This window comes from Elephantulus edwardii, unplaced genomic scaffold, assembly GCF_000299155.1.
Source record: "Elephantulus edwardii isolate Elephantulus edwardi_28Jun2011 unplaced genomic scaffold, EleEdw1.0 scaffold00088, whole genome shotgun sequence".
NCBI lineage: Eukaryota > Metazoa > Chordata > Mammalia > Macroscelidea > Macroscelididae > Elephantulus > Elephantulus edwardii.
This window is the reverse complement of record NW_006399838.1, coordinates 4573065-4593341: the sequence shown is the minus strand read 5'-3', so window position 1 is coordinate 4593341 and position 20277 is coordinate 4573065. Positions and strand designations below refer to the sequence as shown.

At 39.5% G+C, this 20277-nt stretch overlaps 1 protein-coding gene across 1 annotated transcript in view; it reads right to left on the bottom strand.

Moving 5' to 3' along the window:
* Positions 1 to 20277, bottom strand: part of SPATA16 (spermatogenesis associated 16) — a 343510-nt gene that overhangs the window by 138268 nt on the left and 184965 nt on the right. The window contains exon 5 of the mRNA XM_006890379.1: positions 7564 to 7648. Coding sequence (XP_006890441.1) covers positions 7564 to 7648 — 85 coding nt within the window. The remainder of the gene's footprint in view (positions 1 to 7563; positions 7649 to 20277) is intronic.

Genomic DNA, 20277 nt, shown 5'->3' with positions numbered 1-20277 from the left:
GTGTAATTGAGTTGCCTGCGACTCATAACGACCCTATGAACAACAGCCCTAAACCCTGCTCTATCTTGTGCCAATCTCACTGTCTCTGACACACCTATCCCCAATTACCCCAGTCACCGAATCAATCCACCTTATCGAGGGTCTTCCACTCCTGCGCTGTCCCTCCACCCTCCCAAGCATGACGTCCTTCTCCAAGTACTAATCCTGCCTTGCAACATGTCCAAAATATGTCAGATGGAGCTTCAGAATCTTTGCCTCCAAAGAGGAGCCTGGCTTCACCCTCTCCAGGGTGAACTTGCTTCTCCTAGCAGTCCATGGTATATTCAACACTTGTCTCCAACACCACAGCTCAAAGGCATCAATTCTCCTTCTATCATCCGTAGAGTCATTGTCCAGCTTTCTGATGCATAGCAAGTGATTGCAAAGACTGTGGCCTGTATCAGGTACACCATAGTCTCCAGACTAACATCGTTGCTCCTCAATACTTTGGAGAGGTCTCTGACTGCAGACTTTCCCAGCGCAATATGTCTTTGGAAAATGGGTTGAATTATTACTTTGGACAGATATTTTTTACTTGAAACAAGTTGCTAGCCTTGGTACTCTTTACAATATACAGAGTTAACCAGGATGAACTCATTGACTTGGAGACAAAGGAAGTGATGAAATATGAATTCAATTGGAACGTTTTGGTATTTCTTGACACATGCCTGCTCTTAGCAGACATTGCAGACCTCAGGAACTCTGAATCCATTTGCTGTAAGAGGCTTTGCGAATCCTCTTTTTATAAGAGGCTTTCGTTAAAGTCCTTATTGCTTTCAAAATGAAACAATGAAACATTGATGAGATGTCAAATATGATTTTTCAATTTCTTACTCCAGATAAATCACAAGAACCTTTTCACAAGAGTAAGGAAGTTGAAATGCTGACTATATATAAGGGATCAATTTCCAATGCAGTGAGATCAATAGTAATCACACTTTCCCATATATGCTTTTATATGCATTGTCGTAAGATAGATACTCATGAGATGTGTCACCTTATCAGAGGGGCCTGTGATCCAAAAAACAGAGAAGAAAGCCAAAAAATTGGAGTAGAAGGTGAATTGGTGGCTCAGCTTGCCCTGCTCTGCACACTCGCTCTTTTGATTTGATTTGATTGGATTGGATTCCTGGTAGTTCTGCAACAAAATGAACTTCTCAGGCTCTTGCAGAGGTCTTCCTGGAGAGGATTGTTACATTACAGGAGATAAAACCACACGTGATAATATGTGCCTCCTCACATGCTTGGAGAGAGGATGAAAGACACACAAATGTTGAGGACTCTCCTTCCTAGGGTCGCTATGAGTTGCCTGTGACTCGACGGCACTTAACAACAATAACATCAACATAGAGATCAGTTGTCCCAGCAGACTCAAAGCGATGCTACCAAGTCAAAGGCGGGTGACTATTAATCCGTTGCCAAGGGCCTGTCTTTCATTGTTTTTGTTCAGACATTCCTCTAGGTCGTCGTATAGCCCTGGAGTGTCCACTTGCCGTACAGCGGTAACTTGTGGTCACTGTGAAGCTGAACACTGTGACACTGATGTGTCAAATGCATATGGTTACCCATGGTGGACAGTGTTTGGTGTAGCTCCCTGATTCACACAAGCTTGGAAGCAGGAGTGGCATCCACTTCCATAATAGCTTGTCTCTGGAAACTCTATGAACCTGAAGAAAGGACAAAAGTTATATAGCAGGTGTCCAGGACTTTTGTTCATGGGGTCGTTATGAGTCGCCTGTGACTCGATGGCACTTAACAACAAAAACAACATGACTAGAAGTGAAGTCTAGAGAACAAGAAAGGTGCGTGGAGGAAGATGCGAGCTCCTCACTTATCCTTTGAAATCTAACCCTGGATCCAAGGTTAGATTTTACTTAAAAATTCTTCTCATAAAAATAAGGGATAATATATAAATACCTTAGGGTGGCTGTTTTAAAAGCACTATTTGTCACCCTGAGTAGGTATTTCCCGTTTTGCTAATTAGCCTGGAATTATGAGGAGGTCTTGAGGTGTTACCGAGGAGGGCAGTGAGTAACAGAAGGCTGTATTAGGTTATAGAGACATGCTCGCAAGTATAGTCGTGACGAGTTATTTTCAAATCTCTCTGGCTCTCGGGTGATGCTATTACAAAGTAACACCTGCAAACACTTTTATTCAGAGTGATATATCCTAGAGTGAGATGTCATATTATGTAGAGCTTTATGCCTGTTTTTTCATTGCTGAATTGATGATATGAAAAATATTCCTGATGCAATTGAAGGGTGTTCAGGAACTCGTCAAAGCAAAAGGCTTGTTCTTTTGAATCTGAATTTTTAAATCAACCACATATGAAAGGGGGTGGGAAGGTACACGGATTCTCTTTTTTTTTGTATCATGCAAATTTCCATTTTCTGTTTAAAGTCTCTAAAACAGGTTATTTTTCTGACCAAGAGTTGTCGACTTTTTAGTGGTTGAAGAGGCAGATTTATATGTAGTTGGAAAGGTCAGAAAGGGAAGATATGCTTTCTTGTAACTTTCAAAATTACAAAGGCTGCTCGATGTTAAAGGATATAGTGAATGCACACGGGGAGGGGAAGTTTGGGAGGTATTTTTCACCAGGGCGATTGCCATGGTAGATTGGATAGTATGATATCACTCTCTTTGAACATGAAATAGATTGGATGTTCCTTGCTAGTGACTAAAAACTACCTTCTGATTTAGGATAAAATCAGGTCTAGGGACCAGTCCTTGGGGGGAAAAAATACATCATTCTTGGAAAGGTAGAGGGTCCACGAGAGAGGAGGACCTTCAACGAGAGAGGAAGACCTTCAATGAGAGAGGAAGGCCCTCAACGAGAGAGGAAGACCGTCAATGAGAGAGGAAGACCGTCAATGAGAGAGGAAGACCTTCTACGAGAGAGGAAGACCTTCGACAAGAGAGGAAGACCTTCAATGAGAGAGGAAGACCGTCAATGAGAGAGGAAGACCTTCTACGAGAGAGGAAGACCTTCGACAAGAGAGGAAGACCCTCAACAAGAGAGGAAGACCTTCGACAAGAGAGGAAGACCCTCAACCAGGTGGATCAACCCTGTGACAGTAACAATGGGTTTAAGTTCATGAGAGATGATGAGCACAGGATAGACCACAATCCAGACCCACTGGGCAGAGTCCTTGTGAGTCCGAGATGACCCGAGGGCACCTCATGACAGCAACTTATGTACCTCAACTTACGTTCCTTGTGCTGATGGAGAAGAAATGCCCTTCGTGCTTAAGGGCAGATCTGCATTTCTCTCGGTGCAGGAGGTCTGGAATCTCGGTTTGAGGACTTTGTTGGCTGCACAGAGGCAGGGTTCTTTCTTATCTATTTCAGTGAATTGGAGCTCCCGACCCTCCTTGGTGTGGATGTATCGGTTTCTTCTTCCTTCTTTGTGTCTCTGTCCATTCTGTTTCTTTTATAATTCAGATATCAGTAGATTTAGGACCCACACTATTCAGATGTTGTTGTTAAGTGCTGTCAGGTCACTCGCGACTCATAGGGACCCTATGGACAGCAGCTCTGAAGCCTGCCCTGTCCTGACCAGTCTCATAGATTCCAACACACATATCCTCATTGCCCCAGTTACTGTATCAGCCCATCTCATCTGGGGTCTTCCTCTTCTGTGCTATCTCTCCATCTCTCTGAGCATGATGTCCTTCTCCAAGGACTGGTCCATCCTGGCCACATGCCCAAAGTATGTGAAATGGAGCTTCAAATCCTAGTCTCCAAGGAGAAACTTGGTTTTATCCACCCTCTCTAAGACAGACTAATTTGATTTCTTGACAGTCCATGGTATGTTCAAGCTTCTTCTCCAGGACCACAATTTGAAGGCCTCTATACTTCTTCTGTCTTCCTTAGTCATTGTGCAGCTTTCTGAAGCATAACAAGACCATGGCCTGGGTCAGGCTAGTCTCTAGACTGCCATTATTGCTCCTCAGGACTCTGGAGAAGTTCCTGACAGCAGATTTTCCCAATGAATCCATCTTTTGATTTCCTGACTGCTCGTGCCAAGGGTGTTGATTGTGGAGCTGAGTAAACTTTCAGATATATAACAACAACAAAAATCTGTATTTCCAAATGGGGCAATTTTTCTAGATATGAAAGTCTGGATTTCAGCATATAGTTATGGGGGACACAAATCAATTCATAACTGGAGATGTATGCATTTGAGCTAAAATTAGAGAGATAATAATTAACAGAGGTCAACAGAAGAAAAGACATAACTGGCTTAAGAGAATGCTTATTTAGGGGTAGATGGAGAGAGTTTGCTCATGTAATATTATCTTCGTGGTATAATTTTAACTTATGCTGCTTCAGTTTTTCTTAAAATTTGTGACATTTTGAAATTCACCTTAAACTATGAGATTTTACTTCTAAAAACTTTATGAATAGGAATTGTCAAATACTTTATTCCAGCCATCCTTCTTTTTCAGATGAAATTCCTTTATATATTAATTTGTCAAAATAAAAGCATTACTAGACTGGTTGAAGAATTTGGACTATAGCAGATGTACTCCCAGACAAAACTCTCTTTTCAGTTAATCTAAGCTATGTTACAATACAGATGGAAGAGAGAATACAAAGCTGTTAGGGACCTCTCCGAAGTCCGGAAGAGCAATGGTGTCTCTCTGGAGACTAAGGTGCATCTGATACAGGCCATGGTCTTGTCAATCATTTGCTTTACATTAGGGAGGATAGAAGGAGAATTGATGCCTTTGAGCTGTGGTGCTGGAGAAGAGTATTGAATGTACCATGGACTGCTAGGAAAACAAACAGATTCGTCCTGGAAAGGGTTAAACTGGTCAGCTCCCTGGAGGCAAGGATTCTGAGGCTCCGTCTCACATAATTTGGACATGTTGTAAGGTCCTTGGAGAAGGACATCATGCTTGGTTGGGAGGGTGGAGGGACAGCGCAGGAGGGGAAGGCCCTCTATGAGGTGGATTGATTCAGTGACTGGGGTAATGGCAGTAGGTGTGTCAAAGACAGTGCAATTGGTACAGGACAGAGCAGAATTTAGGGCTGTTGTACATAGGGTCGCTATGAGTCGCAAGTGACTCGACGGCACATAACAACAACAACAATAATAATGCAGAATAATCAATGAAAAGGGTTTATTTTATTTTTGTATACTAAGCATACATGTATCTGTAAGTAGTTGGAGATGAAAAAGTATTATTTTAATGTTCTTTAAAAGAATGAATATTAATGTTCTTTGAAAATGACAAAATAGAAGAAAATGTCATTTACTAATATTTTGAGTCATTATGAATAATCTCCTCCCATGGGATTTACTGCCTCTGAAAACCCATAGAAGGACCAGCTGGGAGTTGGTTCCGACTCGATGGCACAACAGCCACATTAACTTGGCTTAGACATTTTAAACTATGCACCAAAATGGGATCTATTTCTTTTTTCTACTTCAATATGAAAACCTCACTATATATTCAAGATACAATTATTTAATGGACGAACAAATGAACTGAAACAATCACTAGGGACCTGACGAATGTCAAGTTTGATTAAAATTAGACTTTCTTACTTCTATGGAAAAGCCTCTGAAATCTGAAAGTTCTTTTCCTTCTGCATATTCATAACAAATATTATTTACAGTCATTCTTTACAATTCTTTCGTTACCTTCTCATAAGCAAGTTTTACTGTTTGCAGGTCCTACAGTCCCTGAGGAAAGGCTTAAAATTATTATCCAATTAGGATAGTGAAAGAATAACATTTTTATGATCACAAATCTCAAGAGTAGTATGATTAGTTCCAACTTTTATTTTTCCATAATAGGTAAATTGAGCTCCAAATATTTAGATGGAGCCATAAAAATTGCTGGCAATTTTATAGGGTAAAGCTACTACTTGCTGCTTCCTCTAATCAAGAGGCAAGATTCTTTTAACTTAGTAGGGATAACGTTTTAGTAAAAATTTTATGATGTTTGTGATGACCATCTTGTATTTGCACTCATTTCCAAATTCTCATCAGTAGGGTCCCACAGTAAGGTCAATTCATCACCCAAGTTATTTGATACCCCTAGAACTTAAGCTAAAGAGTAGATCTTCAAGGAATAAGGAATGCAATGAATTGCTTGTTAATTGAGTAAGAGTTAACAAGGAGAGAAGCCTGGGATTTTATTAAATGCCACGTGAGGTTAAGTGGGAAACGACGAGGGACCAGGAGACCATGGTGGGTGGGGCAGTGCACAAACCAGGAAGAGTAAAGAGACTACAGTGATGATTATTTCTTAGCTTCTAGTTCTCAATTTTAAATTTTGTTTTAGCTTGTTCTAGAAGAGAAGAAGCTTCACATAGTCTGAAGAAGATATGGAGGAAGGAAGTAGCTATGAGAGTAAATTTTCAAAGAGTTGAACAATTTCCATTTTGAAATGAGTTTCCGCATGACCTGTGTGGCCCCAGGAAGGAGGTCAAGCAAACCAAGTCCACTGCTCTAAGTCAATCGTGACTCAGGGTGACCTACGGCTTCCATCTCAGTAAATCTTTATAGGATGGGACTACTTCTTTTTCTCCTGGGGAGTGGCTGGCAGATTAGAACCTTAGCCAGATATTTAACAAATGCTGCTTGGACTCTTTAAGAGAGCATATAGTCACTGTAAATGATGCAAACAATTTACTAATCAGAAAAAGGAATGCCTTTGGCACGCGATCTTGGATTTGTGTATATTTCAGCAGAAAGTTACTGATAAGAAAGTTACTGATATCTTGAGATGTTAGCTAGTGAGTTGGATAGGAGAGTAGCTGTTTTGTGAATGAGATTTGAGTAGTTAATCTAAGTTTTCCTTGACATTCTTAGAAAATATGACTCTTTTCTTGGCATCTAGTTGACTCTTGGCATGACTCCTTATTCTTCAGTTAGTTATTGGTCGACTTACCTCATTGCCCCTGAGACTGAGCCAACTCAGAGTTAATGCCCACTGGGTTTCCAAGACTATACATGACATGGAAAGAGATTGTCTATCTTTGCCCTGAAGAGACATTGATGGATTCGAATTGCCTGAGAAGCATGGCCAGTGCCCCTATGGACTACGCCGCCAGAACTCTCTAGTTATTGGTCAAGTGTTCCAAACACCAGGGCCACTGACTATCACTCACTGATCTCTGCCTTTCCTTGGTGATACCACTTATATTGCCTCTAGAATCTGCTTTTCGCTGGTCATAGATGAACAAGAATCCATGAAAATACAATGCTCGGATTTTAAAGGATCATGTTATTACAGCAGCATGACTGCAAAAATAGTTCTCTCAAGATGTATAAAATTTATATTGGGCTGTAAAACCTAAGTATAGGTCAAGGGTTAACAACCTGGAGTTTTGCCTTTAAACTTTGCTTCAGAAAAGCCCTGCATTATAGAAACATTACTATTGGGTCGCTGCCTTCTGATTGATATGCCCAAAGCTACCTTTTCCAGCACTCTTTTACACTCTAATCATTCTTTTTGGTTCTGGAAACGAGATGAGCTCCTCCTCCCGAGTCGGGGCATCGATTTTTACCTGCCAATACAGTTTAAGGAGCCTGCTGATGCCGGGCTCCCTTCCTCCACAGAGCCAGAACATGTAGTCGGCGATCATGGCGCTCCTGTGGAAAGGACAGATTACGTTTAACCCAAATTTACCAACCAAGGTGCCTCCGTAACAGGAAAGACACGAAAGTTTTGAGAAAGAAGTCCTACAATGAACAGTTTTTGACTAGACTCTTCCTAAGGAAAGCATAAAGCCCATTTTAGAAAGCAGAGGTACTTTAGTTTCATTTCATTAAAGCTAATCTAACAACTATAGAGAGAAGTCATTTTTCTTCTAGGTAATTTTCTATTTGTTCAAGGTAAGAATCTGTAAAGGCTTTAAAAGAATGCTTTATTTTTGCTGGCCTCTTTAAAAAGTGTCGAAACATTGGTAGACTAAAGCATGTTTTTTTGTTGTTGTTGTGTACCACAGAGTCAGAACCGACCCATAGCTGACCCTTGGTGGGTGTTCAGGGGCAGTTAATTGCACAGGAGAAGATTGCCCATCTTTCTCCCACGGAGCGGCTGGTGACTTCAAACTGTGTGCCTATGAGACTGCAGCACAGCTTCTTGCCACTGGGCCATCAGACCTCCCTAAGGTATGTTCTCTGAAATGCTCTCAAACTTAGCATGGCAAGTGTTGTTGTTGATGGCTGTCTGGCTCCTGGAACAAGGTCATGAAATGTTGCTGGGTCCTGGCGAGCTTCGGATTATTGTGCTCATTCACTGTCACGAGCTCCGTTGTCACGATCTGTGTATATTTTGAGTGACTTCTAACCTGCGGAACTCATCTTGCACCACTCACTTTGCCTGGGACCCTTTGTGTTTTCTTTGCTTCGGTTTTGGAAGTAGCCTATCAAGTCTTTCCTCCTACTCCTGCTTTAATCTGTGAGGTCCATTTAAACCATGGATGACCCTGCTAGTACTTCAAATGCTGCTGGCATCACTTCCAGCATCATAACACAGGCCAGCTACCATCAGAAGGCCACCTGAGTAGTGGATAGCGTATGTGGCTACTACTGACGTGTGAGCACATTTTAGGCTTTGTCTGAGTTAAAGATTATTCATCTCTGATTAAATTAGCCTCCTTAAAATTGAAAATGGGGAGGGGGGGAAGATCCAGTTCAATACACATTTCCACTCCACAATCTTTGTGTCTAATTGAATTGGTTTTAGTGTCTAGTGTGTATAACCACCAAATTAGTCTTATTAAGCTGAGGGGATATTAAAAACTATTGTGCAATGGATATTAATTCATTGCTTAGCACCCTTTCGAAAAACAGTTTACTTTTATGACTGTTTCTCTGCTAGGCGTCTGTATTTCTTTTCTCTAGAGATTCCAAATCCAATTAAATGTGACTAGAAGTAATTCCAAATTGTCACGTTAGCCAATTAAACATATAATAATCCTGTGTACCTAATCAGTAGGACCAAAAGTTTATTTATTGGAGTGGAGCTATCACTGTGTACCCCTGGATGTTTTTCTTATCGTTGCCTGCAGATACGTGTTGTTTCTTGACATCATTGTAAATTGAATTAGAAATTTTCCTTCCCTAAATATAAGTTGTGGAAGGCACAGCAACTCTAAGCTCACTCTAGCACCCTGTTGAAAGAATTAAAATGTTTATATTCTTCCTAAGGATTGACAAAAATAAAGACTTTATAAAATGAACAATAGAGACAAATGCCACCATTTAGAGGATTACTTAGCTCACTCGCTCTCTTTCTTATTGCCTTCAAGTCAGAACCGACTCAGAACTGGCCCTCCATTGGGTTTCAGAGGCGGTAAATGCTGTGGTCCTTGGATTAGCAAGCTTTCTATGGGTTGTGCCACTAGAACTAGGTTTGTCTCTCTGTTTCTTACCTGTTTCGCTCTCTCTCTGGGCTCTTTCTCTCTCTCTCTCTCCCCTCCCCCACCTCCCTCTCTCTCTTCCACCCTCCCGTTCTCCCTCCCGCCCTCCTCCCTCCCTCTCCCTCTCCCTTTCTCTCTGTCTCTCTGTCTCTCTCTCTCTCTCTCTCTTTTTCTCTGGTGGCCTAGTGGCTATGGGTAGATTATGACTCTACAGTACAAAACAACAATAACAACAAATACATCTATATCTATTTCTTTTTTCCTCTTTTTAAATTAATTTTAATGAAAGTTTACAGAGACTGAGGGTATCTATATCTATTTCTATATCTTTATCTTTGGAAGCAGGCATCCATTTTCTAAATACCATGCCTCCAGGAACTCTATGAACTTTGATAAATGTCAATAGTTGTAGAGAGTCTTCAGGCATTTTGTTCATAGGGTTGCTATGAGTTGTGCTTGACTTGAAGGCAATCAACACCACAACAGCCTATCTCTATCTCTGTCTCTCTCTTTCTTTTTTTTCTCTCTCTCTTATCTCTCTTTCTCTATATCTCTATCATCTCTCTCTCTCTCTCTCATCTATATCCAAATCTATATATCATCTATACCTATCTACCAATAGATCTATATCATGTGGTTTTTAAAAGAAGCTATTCACTAACATTTGAAAATGATTAACACAAATCTAAATAATAATAAGTTTTTAAAGACTCTTATGTTCCAAAGAATTAATTCAATGATAAGATAATGAGAGAGAAGATTTTGATGCTATGCGAATAGGCAAGGAGTAGAAAGCCAGTTACAGAAATCATATACACTAGGGAAAGATGAAAAATGCACTTCAAGCATTTGCATTTTGATAGGAACACTTGGAAGCATTTTCTTGCTTGACAATCTAAAAAAAGGAAATCTGTTTGACATGCACATGCTTGTTACCTAATAGAAATTCATTTAATCAAATTCTGAATTCAAGAAATTATAAAAAAAAATGTAAAAATTTCACTCTGAAGCACTGCACCCCACACTCTGCAGACGCTGTGTGTTCTTAGATGACAATTCAGACCTGCACTCCGATCTCTCCAGGAACGGGTTATGACTCTACATGCCTGTAACCGGGGTGCTAGCCATTAGTTAAAACCGGGGTGCTAGCCATTAGTTAAAACAAAGATTGTTGCCTATATTGTTAATGATTAAAAAACCCAGCAATATTTTTTTAAATTTTTTTTTTTTTTGCTTTGTGTGTCTTGTGATCTCTGTTCCATCTACTCAACTCTGCTCTGTTAAAACAGTTACAGGCATTGGATAAATAAATGGAAGTGACTGTGTTCCAATAAAATGTTATTAAAAGACAACAACATATAGCAGGCTGGATTTTGAAGAGTTTGTTTAAAGACCTGATTGCATTGAGTGTCCCATGGTGAGCATTGGTGTGTCTGTCAGCCCTTAATCAGGCGATAATGTCCACAGAGTGTAGTCTCAGGTCCCCTTCGATAATTTCAGTCTATCATTCTCTCTCTAGGAACCATGCCACATATTGCACTAAAATGACTCAAGAGTGCCGCATAGGAAATCTAGAATTTTGAAACATGCAAAACAAAAGTACTAGAATAATCCTAGATTAACTACAAGTAGCTTGACTTTATGTAGTAAATTTAGTAAAACTCATATGATGGAATTGTTATAAAGTTAGTAACTGTTATCTTTTAAAAGTATTTTTTAAGTAGTGATTTTAAAGAAAGTTTATAGAAGGCTTGAGTTTCCACTCATCCATTGTTGCATATTTCTCTCCCTCTCCTTTGAATGAAAAGAATTGTGAGAGACCAAATTGTCAAAGTGGGTTTTGAGTTCATTGTAAAGTTAGAATTTTCAGCAGCTTTATTAATGTTTTTTTCCAAAAGTTTTTTTTCCTTTTGAACATGTGTCATCAAATGGTGTGCCACAATCTTTTATTTATTAATTTATCTTTTTATTATGGCTTGATAAAAACTTATGGAGCAAATAATCTTTACATTCAATAAATAATATACATTTTGATTCATAATGCGAGTAGAAAATTTTCATGAAAGGCAAGGGTGAAAAAAAAATATAGAAATCTTATGATTAAAATGAAACAGCCAAGTACTATCCATGGTGGGGGGGGACGGGGGCTGTGTTATGTAGAGCAGAACCACTGTCCACGACGGCTACATTTGTCAGTGTGATTTATTACAAGTAGAAGTCTAGGTATTTTCCAAATTTAAATGGAAACAAATGAAGAATTAACATTGATTGAACATTGTTGCATGCTATACCTCAGCACCATTAATGTAATACCTAACAGATACTGCTAGGGGAACAAACAGGCTCATCTTAGAGAGCTCATTGAAGGCAAGGATTCTGGCGCTTTGTCTGACATACTGTAGACATGTTGCAAGGAGGGACCAGTCCTTGGGGAAGGACCTCATGCTTGGGAGGGTGGAGGGACAGCACAGGAGGGGAAGACCCTCGATGAGGTGGATTGTCAGTGATTGGGGTAATGAGAGTGGGTGTGTCAGAGATAGTGAGATTGGCAGAGGATAGAGCAGGGTTTAGGGCTGTTGAACATCGGGTCACTATGAGTTGCAGGCGACTCATAACAGCAAAGGATACTACTATTAAATAACAGTGTGGTGACATAAAGTTACTCAGTTTCAGATATATTTCTTAGGTGGGATTTCTATCTTTTAAAGCTGAGTATGGATCTGTGTGCATGGTGGTTCTTTCCTTCAGTTTGGAACCACTTTTTTGCAGTGAGCAGCTCATGGATTCAGCCTTTTCAGTTAGCAGCACAGAGCCTTAGAAATATTAGATTATGGTGCTTCACACCCCCTTTCTTCCTAGTGGAAATCATGGCTATGCTTTTGCCATCTACAAGTTCCTCCTCGTTTCTTTTTTATAAACTTTTTTTAAAAATTTTTATTATTTGTGTGTGTGTACAGTCAAATCAGTTCTGACTGGTACAGGAGGAGATTGTTTCTCCTTCTCCAGCAGAGCGTCTGGTGGATTTGAACTGTATACCTTTGGGATTGCAGTGCAGCTTTTTGCCACTAGGCCACCAGAGCTCACTTCCTCCTTGTTTCTTATACCAGCTCTGCCTGAATCTCAGGCTTTGAGAAATCACTTTAATTTAGTAGAAGAACATGAAAGGAGCATGGAAATAGCATAATGCCATGAAATAATGATGCAAGGCAAGAAAAAGAGTTTCTCATCACACTAGATTCTGCCCATCCTTCTCCCGCAATAAAGAGCAAGGATAATTAATGGACTAATATAATCTACAAGGAGGTAGGTGTAGTGATCCCAGTAGACTCAGCTGATGAGACAACTCTGAACAGACTGTCGCCCATCATTCTTCCTACCCTTCTTTAGGTGTCTCTGTTGGGCTTTAGACTAATATTGTAGGCACAAGTCAATATCTTTCAGTGTTGTTAATAATCACATTTCACTGTCACTATTCAAATTCAGTTGCAATTATCTGCTGAATGTTGGAGTCGCACCAGAACAGTAAGATCGCCTTAGCTTGTTTTTGGTACTCGTCATCAAGAAGATTCTAGTTCATGGTGACCCCCCGTCTGTGTAGAGGAGAAACTGCCCCTGTGTGTTACCTTGCAGAAGCAGATTGCTAGCCCTGTCTTTCAGTATGCTTCTGGGTAGGTTGGAAACAGGTAGTTGTTGTTGCTGTTAGGTGCTGTTGAGTTGGGGGTGACGAAAAGTGACCCTCTGAACAACAGATCTGAACGTTGTGCCATCCTCCTCATCCCTGACACACGTGAGCCCATCGCTGCAGTCACCACATCAATCCATCTCATTTGCGGTCTTTCTCTCTTCCCAAGTTTTATCATCTTTGCCTCCAAGGAACACTATGGCTGCCCCTTTTCCAAGATCCATGTGTTTGCTCTTTTAGTAGTCCATTGGATTTTCAGCACTCTTCTTCAACACCATAGGTCAAAGGCATCAATTCTTCTTCTGTTAACATTATTCATTGTACAGCTCTCAGATGCATTGCAAGTGATTGAAAAGACCATGACCTGAATCAAGTACAACTTAGTTCTCAAATAATTGTTGTTCTCAAATAATAAATTGTTCCTCAATAATTTGGAGAGGTCCCTGATGCAGCCTTTCCTGGTTCAACACATCTCCTGATCTGACTGCTGGTATCAAGGGTGTTGATTGTGGATCCAAGTAAGAAGAAGTTACTGTTTCAATCTTTTCTCCATATATCATGGTGTAGCCTATCGGTCCAGTGGTGAAAATTTTTGTTTTTCTTAACATTAAGATGCAATCTTGAGTATTGAACTATAAGTATTGAGGCTGTATTCTTTGAATTTCTGCATCAAGTGCTTCAAGTCTTCCTCACTTTCAGCAAGCCAGGTTTTGTCACTTGCACAAGGCAAGTTATTGATGAGTTTTCGTCTGATTCTGATGCCTCAGTGTTCTTCATCGAGACCAGCTTCTTCAGTAACTTGCTCAGCATGCAGATTGAGCAGGCATGGAGAAATGAAACGCTCCTGACACAAACCTGAGTTTGAACCATCTTCCTCTATTCATGCATCACATTAGTAGATTAGTAGTTCCTTAACCTTGCCTGCTACCTAGAAACTCTCTTCAGTTGCAATAAGAAGATGAGTACATATCAGTTTTTAGATCTAATTTACCAAATGCTTAATTACAGTGTAAACTCCTTTACCACCACTTGTCTTTTTTTTTTAAATCTTACTATAGTGTCTTAAACTTTACTGTGATGCTGAAAGTTATGTTACCAATATTTCAAGTATTAGATCTCTATAGTAGACAGGTTTAAGCAGAGCTTCCAGAGTCAAACAGACTACAAAAAACAAAGAATGACCTAGAATCTTCATTAGGGGGGGAAAATCACTTCATATTCAAAACCTGAATAAAGAATAAGGAAGGCCAAAGAGGAATTGATGAATTTGAAGGATGGTGCTGGTAAGGAAATGTGAATGGGTTGTTAGAAGAACAAATACATGCTGGAAATAAAACACAGATGACTCCTCAGAAACGAGGATGCTGAGACGTTACTCCATGTACTTTGAACATATTATCAAAAGGGACTAGTCTCCAGAGAAAGAAATCACACTGGGTAAAGTTATAAAAACTCAAAGTCATGGTTACGGTGAGGCCAACAAACACAAAGATCACCTTCCATTGTGTGTCTGAGGTTTCAAATCACAGGAAAGGAGACTAATTACCCGTCTTTGTCCAGCGGAGCTGCTTGTAGATTTGACCCACCAGAAAAGTGTGGCCTTTGCGTCAGCAGCACAACACCCTGTGCTCTAGGTCACCAGAGAGTCATCACAAAAGAGAAAGACCCTCCACACGCAGGGGTGACGATAAGGAAGGCATGTAAGCAGCGTTTTCTTCTGTTGAACGTCAGTCTTGTTCATTCTCATTGCTGTGGACTTGGAACTGACTCCACTGGGGTTTCAAAGGCTGTAAATTGCATAAGAAGAGATTGCCCATATTTCTTCATGGAACAGCTGGTGAATTTGAACCATCTGCCTTTGGGTTGACAATGCAACTCTTGACCCACTAGGCTACAGAATGCTTTTTTTCTGTTGTACTTTGGTGTCTATAATTCATAACATACCCAATGACATTTAGCAAGAATTTTTTTTAAATTTTTTATTTTTATCTGTATGTGTGTGTGTACTGTCAAATAGAATCTGACTGGTACAGGAGGAGATTGCCCCTCCTTCTCCAGCAGAGCACCTGGTGGATTTGAACCGTGTATTTCTGGGACTGCAGTGTAGCTTCTTGCCACTAGGCCACCAGAGCTCCCTGACATTTAGCAATATTAATCTCTTAAAGGGAAGATCTTCATTTGCTCTATTCCCTTCTCTGACCAGTGCCGTGGGTACTGTCTGTGTAGTTGTTGCTTTGAGGTACTTTTGAATCAAGTATGACTCATAGTGACAATATGAATAACAGTTCTTACCCCTGTCCTAACCTGTGCTGTCTTCACTGTCTCTGACACACTTGAGGCCACTGCTGCAGTTACTGTGTCAATCCATCTGATGGTTGAGGGTATTTTCCTCTTTTGTTGACCCACCACCTTTCCAAGCATGATGTTCCGCTCCAAACCTCTCCTAACAAAATTCTCGAAGTATAAGAGGCAAAGCTTTGCCATCCTTGCTTCCAAGGACTTCTCTGGCTGCACTTTCTCCAAGACATGTCTGCTTGTTCTTTTGGCCATCCGTGGGATATTCAGTCCTCTTCTCCAACACCACAGCGCAAAGATATTGAATAGACGTGGAGAAAAGATACAACCCTGATGCACTTTTCTTAATTTTGAACCATGCAGTATTCCCTTGGTTTGGATAATAACTTCTTGGTCTAGGTATAGGGTTTTTGTTTGCTTGTTTCTGGAACCTAATATTTATTTTAGGGTTTTAAAATGTTTCTGTATTTTATTTTTCCCCTTATTTTAGTGAAGGTTTACAAAGAGACTAGATTCATTCATTCATGTCCTCTTTCCTCCTTCTCCCTCCTGTAATTCTCCTTGCAAGGTATGTGTAATTGTCATACACATAGTTTCTAACTGTCCACATAATCTAGTCCTTCTTTTCCTGGTTTCCCCTCCCCTCATCTTGTTCCCATTATTATAATAGTGGGCTTGTTCCATTACAACTGAGATATTTCACTCAGCATAATGTGTAGGGTTTTACGAGTTAATTCTTTTTCAGTGCTGTCTAGTATTCCATCGTGTGAATGCACCACCATATCTCTATGCATTCAGTTGTTGATGGGGACCTGGGCTGTTTCCATTTGTTTACCATTGTGAATAATGCTTGATAAACATGCTTGCACACACATCATGTTTGTGTTGCTCCTCTGATATCTTTCAGTACTGATATTCCTAGTAGTGGGATATTTGGATCAAATGATATTTCTTTTTTGACTTTTGGAAGAAGTGCCAGACTGCCCGCCATAGTGGCCTCTACCGTTTTACATTCCCATCAACAGTGTATGAGAATTCTGACCTCTGCACCTCCTTGTCACATTTGAACTTTGCTATTGTTGCTAGGGTGAGATGATGTCTCATTGTTGCTTTGATTTGCATCTAATAGCTAATGATTTTGAGCATTATTTCACGTATTTCCTGGCCATCAGAATTTCTTCTTTGGGGAAGTTTCTATTTATATTTTCTGTCCATTATGTGATTGGGTTGTCTTTTTATTGTTGTCATTCTTGAATATTAAGAAATTTTAGTTATGATTCTTATAAGGTATGTCATTGCTGAATATTTTTCCTCAATCTGCTGACTTCTTTTTTACTCCTTTGGAGAAGTTTTTTGATACAAAGAAGGATTTTATTTTTAGAAGGTTCTATTCATCTATTTTATCCTCTCGTGCTTATAGGATTTTAGTTATGTTTGTAAGTCTATTAGTGCCATATATTAAGCCTTCTAAGTGTGTTCGTAATTTTTCCCTGATGAACTTTATATTTTTTTTTTGTTTTACTCCTAGGTTCCTGACCCTTCTTGAGGTGTTTTTTTTTTGTGTGTGTGTGGTGTGAGATGCAGATCTTGCTTCTGTTTTCTGCAGATGGTTGTCCAGTTCTGCCAACATAATTTGTTAAAGAAGCTATTGTTTCTTGACTTAACTGATTTTGTCTCCTTGTCAAAGATCAGTTGACCATAGGTAGATGGGTTGACTTCTGAATTCTTGATTCTATTTCATTGATTTATGCCTCAGTCTTGGAAAGGGTGAAATGAAACTATTTTTTTTGAGGCAAGGATTTTAAAGTTCCATCTCACATACTTTGGGCATGTGGCCAGGAGAGACCAGTCCTTGGAGAAGAGCGTCGTGCTTGGAAGGGTGGAGGGACAGGGCAGGAGAAGATGACCCAGGATTAGATGGGTTTATGTAGTAACTGAGGGAATGGTGGAAGGTGTGCTGGAGACAGTGTTACTAGCTTAGGATAGGGCAAGGTGTAGAGCTATTGTACATAGAGTCTCTATGAGTTGCAGGTGACTTGATGCCACGTAACAACAGCAACAATAACATGGGTCTGTCTCTGTACCAGCACCAGGGTGTCTTAACTACTAGGGCTGTGTAGTAAATTTTGAGGTTAGGAAGTGTGATACCTCTGACTTTATTTTTCTTTTTCAATAGTAATTTGCTCATTTGAGGTCTCCTTCACAGATACAATTGGAAATTGTCTTTTACATCTCATTGAAGAATGATATTAGTATCTATAAGAAGAGTCAGGGCCATCAGGGGATGGACATATATGATCTTTACCAACTTCACGAAGGGACAGTGTCTCTGACAAAAGCATCAACAATGCAAAACTACTTCTCAAGCACTCAGACATATCCCCCATGCTCCTTTATCTCTTTCTACTCATGTCAGTACCGATCTTAGTGCTTTACTGAGTCAAAAATCCTAAGTGATAGCCCACAGACCACTTAGAACCATATTATGTAAGTCAAAAGACTTTAATCCAAGGTTACTTGCATAATAGAATCAGGACAGCTTCTAAAATGTGCTTACAGGTATCTCAGCCTTGAGTCTTACGGCTTTAGGCAGAATTACAAAGTCCTCAGTCCTGCCAACATTGGCTCCCCTCCCAAAGTCCTCCAAACTTGGGTAAAATGCTCATAGCTCTGGTTCAGTGGCATAGCAGTCCAAAGGTCTGCTCCACCCCGTGTCCAGTCTCTGGTTCTCCGCTGTGGCTGCTACGGCCACTGCTCCTGTATGGTCTTAGTCTGGCTGGTACAAGTGTCTCTGACCCTGAAGGACACATTTCATTCTGCTGCTGCTTTGCTGGTGGTGAGGTTCCTCCTCTTCTGCTGATGGGTCGACTCAATTCAGGGCAAGATTCGTTACTTCTCTTATGGATTGGTGAGACTAACCAATCCCCTTGTTGACTGGTAAGATTAGACAATGCCCTGCGGATAGGCTCACATTCCCTATTCACTTTTTTCCAGTCATCCGTATGATAAACTTAAACTCAGTGGCTAGGAAAACCATTTGAACACTAAGCCCTTAATATCAAAGTGTTCACATTGGTATTTTGAATATGGATAAATTGAATTCGCAATTGCTCTCAGTAGAAATGTCATTGTCATGGTATTAAGGCTTCTTGTCCATGAGCACCAACTGCTACATGGGAGAAGAATGAGCAGTCTTCTCCCATGTGATTAACTGCCTCTGAAAACTCACTGGAGGGTCAGCTGTGGGCCAGTTTCAACCTGATGGTACACACAACAACAACAACAAAAAGAAAATAACATCCAGGAGCACAGTATAGTCTTCCATTTAGCTAGGTCTCTCTTTGTTTTCTGTAGCACCATTTTAAAATTTTCTTTAAATAGATATTTTATGTTTCTAGTAAGAATTATTCCTAAATATTTAATCTTGTGGCTAGCTATTGTGAAAGGTGGTGTTCTTCTCATTTATTTTACTAAGTTTTCTTTGCTACTGTGGAAAAAAAAATCAATTTGTGCATGTTTATTTTGCTGAATTGGTCAACTATGTCCAACAGTTTTCTTGCTGAGTCTTTAGGGTTTTCTATGTATACTATCATATCATCTACATACAGTAATAGGTTTATTTTCTCTTTGTAAATTTGGATATCTTTTATTTGCTAGGAATTCCAATGCAGTATTGATTAGGAGTGGTGACAGTGGGCATCCTTGATGAGCCCCTGTATCCAGAAGAATGCTTTTAATCTCTCTCCATTGAGGATGATGTTGGCTGTTGGTTTAAAGGATAAATTGTTAATTATGTTGAGGAAATTCCCCCCTATTCCTATTTTGTTGAGTGGGTTGTTTTGTTTTGGGTTTTGTTTTTTTTTTTAGAAAAGATTATTGGATTTTATCAAAAGCCTTTTATGCATCAATTGAGATATCATGTGGCTCATTTCTTTGGTTTTATTGATGTGATGGTTTATGTTAATTGTTTTATTTTCATTTTGAACCATCCTTATATGCCTATTATGCGTCCCACTTGGCTATGATATATTAGGCTATTAATATATTGTTTGGTATTATTGACTAATAGTTTGTTAAGGATTTTTCTCTTTATGTTCGTGGGAGATACTGGTCGGTAGTTTTCTTTTTGGCGGGTATTTATACAAGGTATTAGTCTCAGGGTTACGTTTGTTTCATAGAATGAATCTGAGATTATTTCTTCTTTTTTCTATTATCTCAAAAATTAATGTAGAACTTGTGACAGTTCTCCTCTGAATGTCTGATAAAAATTAACTAGTAAAGTAGCCTGGTCCAGGGCTTTTAATTGTTGGAAGGTTCCTTTATGAGCTGCTCTATTTCTTCCTTCATGATAGGTCTTTTCAAGTGCTCTACTTTAGTCTGTGTCAATTTGAACAGATTGTGAGTTTCTAAGTATTGGTTCTTTCCCTCTAAGTTTTCATATTTGCTAGAGTATAGTTTTTAATATTATTCCCTTTTTAATTTCAAAATAAAAACATTTTATTTTAAAAGAAAAAGATTTTATTTTTTTATTTTGTTGTGACATAGTCCATTTCATTTATTATTTGTATCTTTTATATTTTTTCCTTTGTTAAACATGTCAGTGTTCTGTTGATTTTATTTGCTCTTTCAAAGAACCAACTCCTAGTCTTATTGATAGTTTCAATTGTTTTCTTGTTTTCTCTTCCTTTTTTTCTGTTCTTAAGTTCCTCTATGGTTTTCCTTGTAGTTTCTTACAAGCCTTTGAATTTTTCTTTTATCCACTGGAAGCACCTGACCATTGTTGTTTTGAATTCCATGGCAGGAAGTTCTGTCAGTCTCTCCTACTTGTGTCCCGTTCTTTTACTTCAGCATCTCTTTCCTTTCTTTCTTTTTTTTTC